At 40.9% G+C, this 13,652-nt stretch overlaps 1 protein-coding gene across 13 annotated transcripts in view; it reads left to right on the top strand.

The window, feature by feature from the left end:
• The window catches only part of MACROD2 (mono-ADP ribosylhydrolase 2), a 1,003,459-nt gene that overhangs the window by 734,222 nt on the left and 255,585 nt on the right, over nt 1-13,652 (top strand). For all 13 annotated transcript variants that reach the window (XM_068940428.1, XM_068940419.1, XM_068940427.1 and 10 more), the window contains one exon: nt 1,987-2,060. In XM_068940428.1, coding sequence (XP_068796529.1) covers nt 1,987-2,060 — 74 coding nt within the window. The remainder of the gene's footprint in view (nt 1-1,986; nt 2,061-13,652) is intronic.

Here is a 13,652-nt window from a genome sequence, read left to right as displayed (position 1 = left end):
ATAAGATATTTTCTGAAATCGTAGGCAGAATTCGAGGTCTTTTATTTTGGTCGCCGAACTGTTTCTTTGCCAGAATGGTTACTCAGGGTGCGTAATTGAGCACCAGCTTTGTAGATAAGCTGCTCTTCAAGGCTGGTTAGTATAGCTGCAGCTTTCCAAATAACGTACAGTTTATGCAGAGATTTATGATTCTATAAAATTGCCGGTGCTTTATCACAGCTTTGGGCAAATACCCTGCTGCAGGGAGCAAAAACCAAGCCTGAGAAGTGAATCTTGCTGGAGGGAGAATTCTTCATCCGCAAATAAGCCATTCTGTGCATAAACGCTGCCGTATCAGTTATCCGAAACGCGTGTTTCTCCCTCTGCGTGGTGTTCGTTGTACGTCCAGGCAGATCTACCAAACTCGGGGTAGGGAATTACTGTGTTATAAAGTACTGGTTTGTTAGATAGGATGTAATTAATTTGAGCAGATGGTCTGCTTAGAGGTCTGTTACGTTATATGAGCAAAACGAGGCTTTTAGACGGCCTGGCTTTGGGTTCTGTTAGCATTCGTTAGTTTGTGGCGTAAGACATACGCTTTGATAATATCGGCGTCGTTATTAAATGTCATAAGAATATATGTTCCCAGCAGCAGTGGAAGTATCCACAGTAACAGCTGTAGGATCTTTGCTAGTTTTCCATCTTGGACCTGCAAAAAAAAAAAAAAAAAAAAAAAAAGATTATGCTGAGATTATGCTGTACTGTGACATGTGTGCAAAGGAAGCACGATGCTGAACGTCGGTATTAGCTATGCATTGACTGTTTTAACCTGCTACTCTTAGATAATGGATAGTTGTCTTTTGTCACCTCAGGAGCCTCACAAACCGAGTCCTGTTGTGAGCGTAATGGTTTGGGACATGGCGCAAAGAGGGCTGAGAGGTCTGGCTTGTTTTTTGGTGTATTGACTACTCTAGCGGTACCCAAGTTGCGAAAAGGGTGAAGGAAGGCGTAGGTGTGCAGGATAATGCGCTGCATCAAGAAACTGGGCACATTCACTAATCTGTGCAGTGTCTGCACTTCAGTTTGTAGCGGCAGGGTAATGAATAACGTTTTAAAAAAAAAAAAAAAAAAAGCACTACGCACGCAGCCCTATGCCAGATTTCAGGACCGTTTCTGTGTAGCCCCATTGCTCTGCCTGCAGCTCCACCTCTTCAAAGGCTGCTCTATTAATCTAACCTATTCATACAGCTTATGGGTTTTTATTTTTAAGTCCTCACAGAAATGATTTGCTGCCCTCCAGTTAGGAATTTAAAGGAAAATTAAATTAAGGCTGCCTAAGTAATGAAAGCATCTTTAGATTTGATAGATAGAGATCATCAAAGCAGAAAGTCTGTATCCCTGGAAAGAGTTTTGATATTGTTTAGTGCTGGGGGGAGTTACCATCTCTAGTATATCATGAAATATCAGGCCTTAAATTCATACGCTCATGCTTCATGAATTCTTTAATTTTTAAAGTTGTTCATTAAGTTTTAGGTCATAAATTAACAGATTTCTAAATCAAATAGGAAAATTATTTCCATCCTTCTGAGGCCTGCAGCACTGGGATCACAGTTTTGTGTAGTTTTACTGACAGATGAATTAAAGAAAGAAAGATCTTACGCCTTAATAGACATCTGAATTTTTATTATATGCTATGAACTGTAAGCCTCATATTTGTTACTGTGATATGCGTATTTTATTGTTGCCTGCCTAGTATGACATGTGTGTAACTATCTATGGTTTCTGCTTCTCCTTGAACTGTGGGGCTTTCTTAACTAGACTTGAAAAAAAAAAAATTCAATAAAAAAAAATCATTTAAAACCTTTTTACAAAATTGAAAAGAAAAGAATTGACCATCTCTAACACCAAACTACTGCTAGGGAAAAAGAAAGGGATGCATTTTCTTATCTGTATATAAAATATGTGTGCCTTGTATTTATTTATCCTTTCCATTTCTTCTGTTTTTAGGTTTTCCAAATGAGCCCGCAGCTGTCATTGCCCTTAACACTATTAAGGAATGGTTGAGCAAGAATCATAATGAGGTATGGAATAAAATACATATTTCCCAAACTGTTCAAGATTATGGTCTTTGACTCCAAAACTGGGAAAAGGGTAAACATAGACTTGATCCTTGAAGTGAACATGTAGTCTAAAACAGATCAAATCAGGTCAGAACAATATAGCCAGGGGACAATTGTTATATTTAAAAGCTGCATTGGAGTTAAAGGAAAATACCTTTGTTTGAAACCATACTGTGTGTTTCCTGTGTATTGTAATCTTTCCTGGCAAGTAGAAGGCTATTCTCTTTCTAAAACTGTTTCTGAGCGTCAGAGTTTTCATGTAGTAACGAGGACATTCTTGGAAAGGAAATGTATATAATAGTTGTCAGTGGAAACAGCCACCGAGGTCAATGGCTTTTTAGGGGGTCACTTTACAGTAAAGAGCTGTATGATGGTAGTATTTTTTTTGTCTTCATTAATTTTTGATTAGCGTTCCTTTCCTCTGGAACACTTGCTAAATATCTGATATAACTGTGAATTTTTAACAGGAGCAGTCGTCTTCCAGTGACAGTGTGATGGTGATTATTTTTACATGACAAAATGCTTTCAACAGATGATCTCCATATCCCCCTTTCCACTTTCTGTCTTCCTCTTCTTTTAGTTCTTAGCAGGCTGATGGAATATGTTCATAGTGTTGAGCTGGAGAAAAGCAGCAAAGAAGTGACAGAGCAAATAAAATAATCATGATGTCTTAAACTGAAGATATGCCTTGTTTCCTTATAATGACAGCCAGCAGACAGCTGGAGTTGTTCAGTATTTTTGTCTGAAAATATTTAACAAAGCATCCAGTGGAGAAGTGCTGGATCCAGAAGCGTAATTAGTAGTACAGTTCCTTTTGCAGTATATTTTGGGGGCTTTTTTTGTCAAAGAATCTGAAATGTAAAGGTATGATTTAGCAAAGGGGGTTTGTTTGGTTGGTTGCTTGGTTTTTTATACCAGCTTTGCATTGAAAAGAAATACTACTTTGAGATTTGAATGGTAAGTTGAGACTTTTGAACCTGAGTTCCAAAAAAATATGCTAAGGAGTGCGCCTGTTTGGACACTGACTCTTTGTAGTACCGAGCACTTGGTAGCTTCCTGTGACTTAGATGTTTGAGCAGTGAAGTAAGAGTTTTGGATGGACAGTCTTCATTAACACTACAGATGCCACTAAGTGTGGTCTTATCAGCCTAGCTTTAGGCTTATGTTTTTGAAAATCTGGTCTGTTTATATGTAATTTTTACCCACAAGTGTAAAGCTAGAAGCTCTGCAATTGTACTGCTTTGCCGCATCCTAATTTCACTTTATTGTGTGTTTACCACATAATTTAAAAAAAAAATAGGCTGAAAATCCTGCTTGGTTCCAGAAGCAAGCTCTTCATTCTCAAAAGCTGAATATGCGTTATACGTACAACCCTTAATTGCTTTTCTCTTAATATTACAAGAGGCTTGACTTTATTTAGTAGAGTAGGCTGTGTATGAAAAGCATAGAAGTTTTCTGGATGAGGACTGTTTTCTTTCAGAAGTTGTTTTGCTCTGAGGTTGGGCCATTGCTTATTAGCTATGAAAAGACTTTCAGTACACACTTTGAGTCTTGCCTTTTTCTCCTTTTTCTGCTTGTGGTCTGAATTGGTGTGGAACCTCTCTTATGCCCTGCTGGTGACCCTTCCTGCTTTCTTCTGCTTAGTTGCTTCAACGTTTTGCAGGTTCCCTCCATGCACTTCAGATAAACTCTTCCTCTTGCTCTCAGAAAGCTCCAAGTCCATCTTGGAAGGAGAAAAGGTTCACAGAGCGCAGCAGATAGCGATTGAATTGACAACCTTTATCGTATATCTTCTTGAATTTTGCTTGAGTTATCGCTTTGGAACAGGAATGTATTTCAATTTCTGTTTGCAAAAAGTCATTGTACTTATGGTCTGCACTGAGTAGGGTGAACTATTAGCACTGAATATGCACAGTTCCTCCCTTCCCGCTTCTTGTAAAATATTTCCTTCTAAGTCTCAGCCGCCTTGGCTGTCTAGCACTTGTAATGCTAATGCTGGCTATATTGTGTTTCCCAACATCCTTGGTCAAAAACGCACCAAGTCGAGATTGGATGCATTTTAAGGCATGTGATGTGTACTTCATTGTTACATATCCATGAATATAGCAATTAAGAAGTAATCCCCAAGAGCTCTGGTTAATTTTTGAAAAAGGTAGAGTACTAGGTTTCGCTCAAGATATGTTTTGAGTGTAAAGCCATCCATAGTTTCGGCATCACTGGGTTGTTCCACCATTTCGCAATAAGCTTATATGCTGACTTAGGTTTTTTCAGGAAAGAAAAAAAATCCGTTTTCATACAATGAATGCTTTCTGTCTGTAAGGCTTTCCCATGATGTACTGAGTTGAGTTTTAGAATATGGCATACTAGCATGTTTTACATGTCATAAATATATTGGCAGTAAAATGAAAATACTTACCAATGCTGTCGAAGGTAGCAATAACTTAGGTTGCAAAAGGGATCGTTAAGAAGCATACAGGTGTTGGGATGCTGTTGTTTAATGCTTGCAACTATAACATAGCTGACTTAAATGAGTTGACAGCTCTATGCCAAATGTGAATCTGGTGCTTTGCATTTTATTTACATTTATTCTCTTCAATTTGGTTTTGGGTTTTAAGAAGTAAACGTATATATTCACCCAAAGCTTTCCCCAAATTTAGCTTGTCGTACTGCTATAGAAATGAAAGGGGACGTTCTGTATCAATAGTAGCTGTTACTGCAGATAACCACATTATACAGTCGTTTCTATAAACTTCTGTCATAAAGACAGAGCAACTCCCACTGCGCCCACTGGATATTTAAATTCTCATGTAGTTGCTTGGGAGCCAAAGCTTTAACGATTTGCCACCAGGGCAGCTTTCCGGAGGGATGCCCATGTTTCACTCGGGGTTGTCTCTAAGCAGAACCACTCCCCTGATGCCGCCTGCGCTGTCAAACTGAGCCAGTGTGTCCTGCTAACAGCCGAGCCCCGGCTGGGGCCTCCTGCACTTGGCTGTGTCAGAGTTCAATGAATCAGAGTCAGCTCCTTCCTTTCGTTCCTTCTTATGCAATCTGTCTTGTCTTTAACGGGGGAATCGTGTCTCTTTTTGACCCAGTATGTTCTCAGAGTCCAGGTTCTGATCCTTTACTCTCAAAGATGCTTGACAGTCGTTCGTCCGCTTGACAACGTCCAGTGCCACTTGTCCTAAATAAAATCTCTAACTCTTTGAGTGTAGGATGTGAAACTCTGAGGGAATTCAGAAAGTCTTAGTGCAGGATATAAAACCAAAATTATGGTCTATTCGCTAGGAATTGCGCCAACATGACAATACGCTTACTAAAAGCAGATAGGTAAATAAGATGGAAATCTGACAGATTTGTCAATCTTTTGTTGTGCTCCACAGCAGCAATGTCTTATCTCTCTCCCTGCATCCCAGGAAACTGTGACAAATTTGTGAAAGATAAGGCAATGCTGTTTTCTTCTCTCTACCTTCATGGAGTACTTCTCTTCTTTGATGCTATAATGAAGATTTTATCCAAGCCGGTATTAATTCAAAATATAAATAAATCAGTGTCTGCATTCCTTAGTCAACATGGGGGCCTGAAAATATAACCTACGTGACCCCACTCTTGCAAGCTGTGTTAGAGTCTACAAAGTTCTCTGTCATAGTGTTTACAAGAAAAGTGATTTGCATTTAATAAAAGGTTTTCTTACCCAAGCCCATTGTTGTGCTTGACCCCTCAGGTGTTTGTATAAAAACTTATTAGCAGTCTCAACTTTCAGCCCGCTCAGATGAATGTCTCATTACCATGCAAATGGAGTTAGCTCCTTTCGGAGGTTAATTGTTACAAAACAACACACAGATCTACTGTAATTTGCCGAACGCTAAATACCAACCGTGCATGGCACCAACCGTCATAGTACAGCAGCCTAAAACTTAACTACCTAAAGTTCACTAGGGAAAACAGCAGTATTGTAAGTAGTGGTTTATACTTAGTTGTATGTAACATGCAGCACTCTTTTGGTCTTGAAATACAACTCTTAGTCAAACTAATTTCTCGTCATGTTTTACACCAAGGTCTGCTGACTTGTGGCCAGAGGGCAAATCTAGTTTAGAAACTGGTAAATGGTGTTATACTGTAAGCGTAGAAATCCCTTGGAGCCACCTCACAAAAATGGCAGTAGTCAGCAGTACTAGGTTAATTTACTGCAGACCACCGAGGCTCTCTCTTTAGCAAACTACGTTTTCACATTTCACAAAGTGCTCTAAAGGTTTAATAGAATTCTTCAGAGCACAAAACAGATTTGGATCCCATCCTTTAGGAAATTATACAGTGGGATTCATTTAAAAATGCACATTAAACTCTTTGAACAGTTCAGAATGTTTTGTTCTGAGATAATTTGGCCAGGTCAGAGATATCGCCCCTTGATTTCCCATCATATGGCACAAAAGAGATGTGACACCTTTAAGAAACTGGAACCCCTACATTTTGGGGGTTTCTTTCGGGGGAGGGGGAAGAGAAGGGGTTGTTTTTGTTTTTCTTGGCACATATCTTTGAACATATGCAATGCTAAAAATTTTTATTCACTTTTCCTTCAGGATCATGCTATGTGTCTCGAAAGGGCCAAAAAAAAAAAGCAACTCAGTGTATGCCTTGCCTTATGTCACTGACATGAAAAGCCTCGGGACCTTTTCACTGCTCAAGAAAAGACTTTAATTTAACAGCACATTTAGCTCAAAGTATTGTTCTTTCTCTTGCACAATATCTCACAACATTTATTATGTGCCCCAGTAGAACAACAACAACCAGGAGACTCTGATTGCAGTGTTTATTCCGTCGAAACAACTGATGCAGATTAAAAGCACAGAGATGGAAAATAAATCAACACATTCCTGATTTTTTTTCATTAGAATTATTATTGAAGAGATACTTTCTGCTATTTTGCCTGAAGTGGATGAGATCTAAGTCCATGGGTTTTAGCAAGTGCTGTACAATACTTGTTTTGGTGGCGGGATGTTGCATGTTTCCAGCAAAACAAGATGAGCAAAATCTTGATGCAGCTGAAATTAGTGGAACTCTGTGTTCAGTGGCAGGCAGGATCAGTCAGTTTACTCCAGGCAACCAAAATTGTCAGGAGGAAACACCTAGTTTCTCAAGTTAGGCATGCCAAAATACAAGCCCCCTGCCCCAGTACTTAATTTTGAAATCTGTACTGTGCTTCATCCGAATCAAGATTATATTTCCCACTCCTGAGGTAGTTAAGGCAGAGTTACCTTTCCTGTGTGCTTGTGTTACCTTTCCTTGGCAGTGTGGGAAATGTCCTCAGCAGCTGAGTTGCTAAGCATGGGGAGCGAGTGTCGAACCTAGAGGAGTAGAAGACCTGCAACGGGGGAGCAGAGCCTCGGGGGGGGGGGGGGGGGAAGGCCATTTCCTTTACCCTCGTGGGTCTCTCTGCCCAGGGGCTCTGCCAGCAGCCCTTTCTGCTGCGGTGCAGGCATTGCAGGCGCTGCAAGCTCGCCCTCCTCCAAAGCGCCAAAGGTTTCTGCCTCGCTCCATTAAGGTTACTTTAAGGTGCTGGGACTTAGCCTGCTTTACCCATCTCAGCTCAGAGTGTTGCTGTGGCTGAAACGAGATGAGTGCTGGTCTAGGCACCCGAGGGTGGGTGAGGCAGCCCAGTGGGCCAAGAGACACGGCATGGGATCCACAGGAGAGCCCAGAGAGGCAGCTGGGTGCGCGGTAGGAGAGCCCAAGCACCTCAAATGGCAGTAGATGCTGGTGCAACTGAAATCTGGAATTAAACAGGAATTGAAATTAGTCTGAAACTAGAATTAACCCGGGCCTCCATGACCTCGTGTGCGACTAAAGCTCAGGGACGTGTGACAAGGGCAGGGAAGGATGCCCCACTGCCACCCAGTGTCTGCTAGGAGGGAGCCAAGGGAGCCACCACCAGTCTGTTCTCCAGTAGGCAGGATAGTGCTGGTGTGCCTGAGCGTGAGCTTTGAAAAGCTCTACAGCTTTATCTTAGTGATCACAACTTTGTGGTGTGCGCAGCTCTCTGCAGGTAAGCATGGTGCCGCAGTCGAACCGTCGGGGCACCCTGTTAGGCTGGGAGCATCTGGGCCGTGCGGTGCTGTGCTACATAGGCATGTGCCTCGGAGGTGGGAGGCAGCAGGGTGGGAATGCGTCTCTCTCGTCACAATTGGGTCAGTCAGCTAACAAGAAGTTTCCTTACCTCCAGAGCCAATGAAAAACATCAGGGCAAGCCAAGTTCAGTATTTCTACGGTTTGGTAGCTGGAAGATTGTTTTATTTTTTACCTTTCCCTCCCCCCTCCTTTTGGTGGTTTCAGCAACCTAATTTTGGCTCCTCTGTCTTTGGAGACAATTAAACAAAGTGGCATCTTGAGATGAGGTCTTGTCTTTATCTCCACAGAACGATGCAGATGGAGACAAAAAGTCTTGGAAAATGTTGTCTGATGCAGTTTCCTTTAATGTAACATCAGATATATTGCCTCAGGCATAACAACTACGTTTCTACATTTATTCCAAAAAAGGAGTGGAGTAGCTAGCTAGCTGACAGTCTTCAATTAATGAAAGCAAATATTTTTTTTTAAAAATGAACAAATGCAAACAACTCCCCCTAAGACAGTATTACTTTTGTTTTTGCTTGACTAGTTTTCATGCTTACAGTTTTACAGCTGTCAACAAAACTATGTACAATTTTGAACAAAAATATATTTATGCCTAAGGTAAGATCTTTTATGACAAGTTTGGGCCTGCAGTGACATGTATTTATTTTAAAGTATATTTATTACTCAGAAATAAAACTCTCAAAATATGGGTTTATATTGAAGCCACTGACATATCCTCAAGGACAGTAAGAATGCTGATAAAAAAAATTCAGGCGGCTATTTTGGTAGCGCTTATATGCTGGTTACATTTGATTAACATAATCTTCCCCCGCCCCCTCCAAAACACCGTTCTCTTGGGTAGGTTAAAAAATGATCTCCTTTCTATTTCTACATCCTAATTAGGTGGTAATCATATGCTGCTCTGATTGAAATGAAAATCAGCCATCATGCCACTGTCATCTCACTGAAGTCGAGGAAAAAAAATGCTTTTCAACTCGTACAAAATTAAATGATTTACTTGCTCCACGCAGCTCCTCTCTTCATAGGCTCAAAAGAAATTCAGTGCTGTCCCCAAAGCCCAAACCTACCTATCATCCCAACAGACAAGTCATTTTCCGAAATGATAAGTAAGCTGCCAAAGCAACGATCCTTCCTTGTGCGCTCTTCAGACCGCTGTTCAGGTGCAAGGCTGACAGAGCACACCAAGCCCATATTCGTTGCACGCGATACTTTATTAAACTTAAAAAGCTTTTGTTATTTTCGATACAGCTACTTAAAGGGAGGAAGGCAGGAAGATGTCCCTCTTGGAGAGACCTGCGAGAGCTCGTGGTGGCTGTGCACCTCTCGTGTGCCCTGTCGCTGTGTCCCAAGTGACGAATGACCAGGAGAGGACCTCCCTGGCCCCTGCTCCCTGAAATCTGTTGGTAGTCAAGGAAATCCAGGAGTCTTGTGCATAGTGTAGATGTAACCACTGAAAAAAAAACAATCAATATATCTTTGTGAAGATTTGCATAGTAGCACCCTTAGTGGGCTACATAAATAATGACTTATATAACTCCGTTAGGGCTAATTAGTGCCACTAATACAAGGCAGGTCTCTGCACGGGCTCTTTCATGTTTATAGTGATTAACTGCCTAATAATTGAAATTTGCCAAAGCATTTATTCTTTCAATTCAAGAATTGCAATAATTGTTCCTTACAGTTCAAGGGCAGTTAGGGTAACGGGGAACTGAACGGCTAGAAACTTCTAGAAGCATGTAGCTAAATTAGCAAAGTTATTAGCAAGGTTTCGGCTCCCTGAACCACCTCGCCCTCGTGCATCCATGCCCCGGCCGTTGCCGGGGGTGGTGGGGCTGTGCTGGCCGGGCGGCGCGGCACGGCTGGTAAATCCACGTCCGGTAAATCCACGTAGCTGCTCTGCTTTTGGCAAGCTGCTGCTTCTGTGCAATTGAAATTCGGGTCTGTTGCCTACCATCTTCCCAAAGCAGCACGTCCAGCATGGTGTGTGAGGGTGACATAATAATGAAATACAGCATTACATTGGCAGTTCTCTTACTGCAGCAAGCATCCGATCACCCTGCAAGGGACCACACTGGCACAACGTGGCTAACTATAAAGGAAATGTTTTGTTAAGTTTTATTTTGTCTTTCCATCTGCAATGCTATCCAGCCAACTCCTCCCGTCTTCTCTGAGCACGTCAGCCGTCAACAGCGGGTCGCAATCAAATCTACCCAGACCGAAACCCTCCTGGATTCACATGGCCAGAGCACGTTCCTCATGAGAAAAAAATGAGTTTATTGCTGCCAGAGTACAGCGTCTTGACGTAGAGTTGGAGATACGTGATTCTGACATTTAATAGGTTAGATGATATTGGCCATATGCTTCAAAGGGTCTGTATCATACTGCCTTCCTGGGAAGGTGAAAAATGGGTCGGTCTGTCAGATACAAAATGAGAGAACAAACGAGAAGAGCACCACAGATGTGGGTGGTAAAGACCCACGGGTGTGGGAGCACGACTGAGGAACTTCCACGGTACGATATCTGGTAATTAATATGGAGCAATTTGTTTAAATCCAAACCTGAGCACCGCTAAAGGGTGCGTATTGCCTGCATTTTGAGACTTCAGGACAAATTTTTGACTTTTTCATTTATTTAGGATTAGTGAAAAATGGAGAATAAATTCATCTTAAGGTCAGGTACGAAAGGTAAAACTTCTGTTTTCCAGTAAGTACCAATGGACGTAAACAGTGCTTTCTGGCAAGAGTTTTTGAACAAAACCTACAAAAAACGTTTACAGAGATTCTGACCTTACTCCCACTCTCTAATCTCTCATGAGATAGCAGAAGTTAAGTTACGTTTTTACTAGAGAACCTGGCAGGACTCATAAGCTATTTACAGGTACTAAATCTAAATTGGGTTCATTTACCTAAGTCTTATATTATTTTTTACATTAAAAAAAAAACTAATCTGCTTTGAGACTAGTAAAATAACTGGAAAACATGTGCAAAGCAATCAGTGGTTAAGAAGACAAATATTGGTTGAGGATTAAAGCAGAATTAAGTAGGTTTAAAAGCAGCATAATTTTCCAGTTGAAATAAAAGTCACCATGGCAGACCATAAATGTGACATGCAGTTATACCTTGCATATAATAAAATTGGATTGCCCATATCTCTCTGGTTTTCCCTGTTTCTTCATTCATCCTGATTCAGGAATGCATTATAGTAATGCTGGAACTCAACCATGTGCCTCAGTTCTCCCGAGTGTGGGATGCTTTTCTGAACCAGAAGTACGATGCGTGCGTTTTGTCTTAGTTATTAAACTCAAAATGCCACATGCTAATATGCTGCCATACGCTTTAATACTGTAATCTGAAATAAAATCCTCAGGACTAGTCAGCTACATGTTTATCCTCCAATCAATTAATATACAGTAAATCCAGGGGGGGTAGGTATATCTTTCTCTTTTCTTTCCCTCACAATAAAGTCATGCCTTTCGTGAGCCCATCTTCGACGGTCCGGATCTGATGAGGTGTGGGAAAGCATTTTTCAGGTTCTACATTCTTTCCAGTACTTTTTCATCCAGCTTTTCCATAGGCTTACCAGGAACTGGGTATTTAAGTTTCAATCTAGTTGTATGTTCTCAGGTTGGGGGGAAGGGTATTATATGTGACTTCCAGCTGCTTCTGCTGGAAATTTCACCTCTTTCGTTTAAGATACCTTTGGGCTTTGTAAGCCGAAAGGTTAAAAAGCCTCCTCCATCTAATTGCATATTCATAATCTTATCCTTTTCCATCTCCTAGTTGAGACGTTAATGTATAAATGCTGTTTTATACCTAAAGCACAGCATATTTGATTAACTTCATTAATTCTTTTAAATTTCCTCGTTTTGCAAGAGTTCAGTGTCAAATGCCTTCTTCATGCGTTGAAAAAGTCTTTGAACTTGGATCGCTGCTTACTGTTTTGAAGTGAACGCACAAAACCTTGCCTTAATAAGAAAGAAACTTATCACACACTTTTGAGTCCCCTGAATTTAATGTTATAACTTGATGCCTGTCAGATGATAACCTCTTCCCTGTGGACATTTAAACAAACATCTTCCTTTGGGGCTGCATATTAATGTACGATGTGTATGATGATAACCTCACGATGGGGAAATTTTTCAGAAGGAACAATAGAAATTACATGTTTTAGTCCTACTGACTTTCGTTGTGACTCAGTTGCCTAACTGCTCTGCATTCCCTATTTTTATCTCTCCCTACAGACACAATATTAAGTTCATTAATATTTACAAAGCAAATATATTTCCCTTCAGAGAGTTGAGGCACAACTGCCCTTGATTTTTGTTGGATTATATGAACATTGACACAGCTTTATGTAGCATAAGTGCAAAATCTAATTAATATGCATACTTATACTTGTCGAATACCCTAGGCATTTTTTTCCTGTGTGTTTTTTATGGTGCATATCCTATCAGAATAAAATCTCGTTGTAACTACAGGTTGCTTAAGCGTGTACGCTCTTCTTCAGAATGGGGTATGTGTCTTCATGGGAATTTGGAAACTACCTAGCATGCTTTAGGTACTGAAGCCCCTATTAGCAAGATGGAGATGGAAATAAGAAATTGCAGTATCACAGACAGTCAAAGATACTTGTAATTCAAAGCACTGTGTGTAAAATCAGAGGGTGAGCTTCTATAGACTAGCTCTAGTCCTTGAAACGCTCCTAAATTTTAGTAGAGAGAGAATTTTTACAGCACAGTTGCTAACGAGGAAGGGCAGGCAATAGTATCTTTAATGAGGGCAGGATTATATAGTGTTTGTTACAGGAGATAGATGAAAAGGCTGAATTCTCTGATATTGCAAGTATAAACCAGTACAGAAATAATAATTGTATATTTAGTAGAGCTTGTGTTGTGAGCATGGTATTTCGAATTCTGAAGGGCTCGCTTTGAGGCAGAGATGTATTTGAGGGACAATCCCATCACATACAATTTATAACCATGGTATTAAAAAAAAATAAAGCTAGCTTATATGATTCCTCAAACTAGGGGAATTTGAGAGGGGAGACTGTTAGAGAATAAAGAGCTCTTCATAGACAGGTAATAACAAGTATATGCATTGCGCCAATGCTAGATTGCTTAGAGAACTAGGTTTTCAAGCAAATGGTAGCTAAGCTGCCTTTATGGGCAATTTCTGGTCACCTTCTAGGTTTTGTACGTGGGAAGAAAAGATCCTGCTGTGGTCCTGTGAATTAAGGTCTGCCAAAAGAGGGAAGATGTGTAGCAGTGCATAGCCATGAATGGTGCACGTGCTCTTTCCCTTTGTTCAGGACTGGGAGCAGGCAGAAGCAAGGGAGGCCACCAGGGAGGCTGGCACTGCGGCTTTTACCCGAGCGTTGCAGGAGCTTTAGGAAGACAGCGAAGTACTGAGAAGCTGTTTGATCTGG

Source organism: Struthio camelus, chromosome 3, assembly GCF_040807025.1.
Source record: "Struthio camelus isolate bStrCam1 chromosome 3, bStrCam1.hap1, whole genome shotgun sequence".
NCBI classification, from domain to species: domain Eukaryota; kingdom Metazoa; phylum Chordata; class Aves; order Struthioniformes; family Struthionidae; genus Struthio; species Struthio camelus.
This window is presented reverse-complemented; position numbering and strand designations above follow the sequence as displayed.